This window comes from Octopus sinensis, unplaced genomic scaffold, assembly GCF_006345805.1.
Source record: "Octopus sinensis unplaced genomic scaffold, ASM634580v1 Contig14135, whole genome shotgun sequence".
Classification (NCBI taxonomy): Eukaryota; Metazoa; Mollusca; class Cephalopoda; order Octopoda; family Octopodidae; genus Octopus; species Octopus sinensis.
In genome coordinates this window covers 129,709-131,524 of record NW_021833116.1, presented here as the reverse complement: position 1 = coordinate 131,524, position 1,816 = coordinate 129,709, and the positions used below count along the sequence as shown (strand labels likewise).

General features: G+C 41.1%; 1 protein-coding gene across 1 annotated transcript; it reads left to right on the top strand.

The window, feature by feature from the left end:
* LOC115230035 lies at positions 1-1,355 on the top strand. Its single transcript, XM_029800274.1, has 3 exons — positions 1-111; positions 542-1,216; positions 1,278-1,355. Exons 1-3 carry the CDS (start codon positions 1-3, stop codon positions 1,344-1,346), a joined length of 855 nt encoding a protein of 284 aa, XP_029656134.1. The 3' UTR covers positions 1,347-1,355.
* The last annotated feature ends 461 nt before the right edge of the window (positions 1,356-1,816 follow it).

The window sequence follows — 1,816 nt, the reverse complement described above, 5'->3', positions numbered from 1 at the left end:
ATGAATAATATTTCCCCGATTGCTCAAAATATAATTGACAAACAAATTACAAATGTTGTCGGTCTTTTTGCTAAAAAAAGAAAACCATTTAAAAGCACTGAAAAAAGAGAAGTAAACAGAATAAAATAGGAAAATATTTTGAAATAAAATAATTAAATTTTGTTTAATTCTCAAGCAATAAGATTTGTAAAACATAAACAAATTTATCAAAGGAATGTTCGTTCGCGAAAGTATTTAAATCAAATCATATCTAACAAGACAATGGCGTCAAACTGGACGACCCCCGCCGTGCACAAATACTTGGCTTTACAGTCGAAGGCCCTGCTGATATCCTTCATATTCAAATACGCGTGGATAATAATCGGAATCCCCTCCAATGCACTACTCCTTCTAATTCTCCACTGTTCTAAGAAAAAGCACTCGAAATCGATGGTAATAATCTGTTTTCTAGTCATATCCGACCTGCTGACACTGGTGACCCTCATGTTGCACACACTCGTGCTCGACCGACAATTAAAGGCAGTCGTTCTCTCATTTGTAGCTCTTCTTCAATGACTTTGGGTGTGCCGTGTTTGTGAGCGTGTTCATTGCCTCGCAGTACAGTCACCCCTTCTTCCTCATCCTGGCCAGTGTGTGCGAGTTGTGCACGTTCGGCATTCCCCTTGTCAGTCGATTCATTTCCTACAAAAAGACCATTTGTGGGTGTGTGGGGATATTCCTCCTCAACATTGCCATCACTGTCCCCAATTTCTATTTCTGGGAGTTCAACCACCGCACACTGTCCTGCATGGTCATCAACTCGACCATCCCCTACTACCGGACATACTCCCTGGCCACGAATGTGCCCCTCATGGCTATCCCCATTATTATCCTCGTCCTCAACGTGGTCACCACTATTTCCATTCGGAGGACTGAAAAGGAATACAAAACTCTCTCCGGCAGGGAATATAACTTCCCCGTCTCCACTAAAGTCAATTTGACAATTTCTGTAGTTTACATTGTGACCTACATTCCCTGCTCAATCCTCTACATTTTGGTCAATTTTGTCATTTCTTTCGACGCTGAGCATTTTTTAATTATCAATTCTGTCAAAGTCCTCTTTGATAGTATTTTGGGGACTTCGTATTTTGCCTTGAATCTCTTTCTACTCCTACAAAGTTCTCCGTCTTTTCGACAAGATTTCAGATTATTCTTTAGTCGAATAAATTCCAAATTTGTATATTTTAATATATTTTTATTATTTACTTGAATATTTTTAATAAACTATTATATTTTAGAGGCTACTCTCCTCGTTTTTTGTGGGGAGCATAAAGGGGACTTCCCAATCTGAAGACAAAAAGAGCTGAGAAAATAATTTTAACCCAAAATATTTTATTTAAAAATTAATTCCCTCATGTGGTATTTTTTATAATATCAGAAATATCGTGAAGAGATTGGAATGAAATATCAGGGGTACCCCTCTTGGATGTCTACACTGACTCCAACCATCAACCTCATCCCCAGTCTTCCACCCAATCACATAAATAATATCAAAGTCCGCAGTCACTGCCCCCCTGGAGTCACATCCCTCCCCTTCAAAGGGAAAGTCCCTTTCATATATTTCCTGGGCCCTCCGAAGGACCCTCCGTGAGAGAACGTGATTCCTCCCGGCCAGACAATTGGCCTCCCCCATCCACTGGAGATCCCTCATGAGTGCCAGCATGGACGGGAAACCCACCTCCAGTCTCTCCATGTCCTACAAATGTGTCCTCAATCACAACCACAGTGACAACTCGGAGACCAATCCTTCTGAGAAGATCCCCGATTGCCCCCACAG

Bases quoted from the DNA above. Each gene is read 5' to 3' on its own strand.
- LOC115230035 (XM_029800274.1), top strand. From the start codon at position 1: ATGAATAATATTTCCCCGATTGCTCAAAATATAATTGACAAACAAATT. The intron at 112-541 runs GTAAACAGAATA...TCTCATTTGTAG, and splicing joins AAAGCACTGAAAAAAGAGAA to CTCTTCTTCAATGACTTTGG. The intron at 1,217-1,277 runs GTATATTTTAAT...ATTATATTTTAG, and splicing joins GTCGAATAAATTCCAAATTT to AGGCTACTCTCCTCGTTTTT.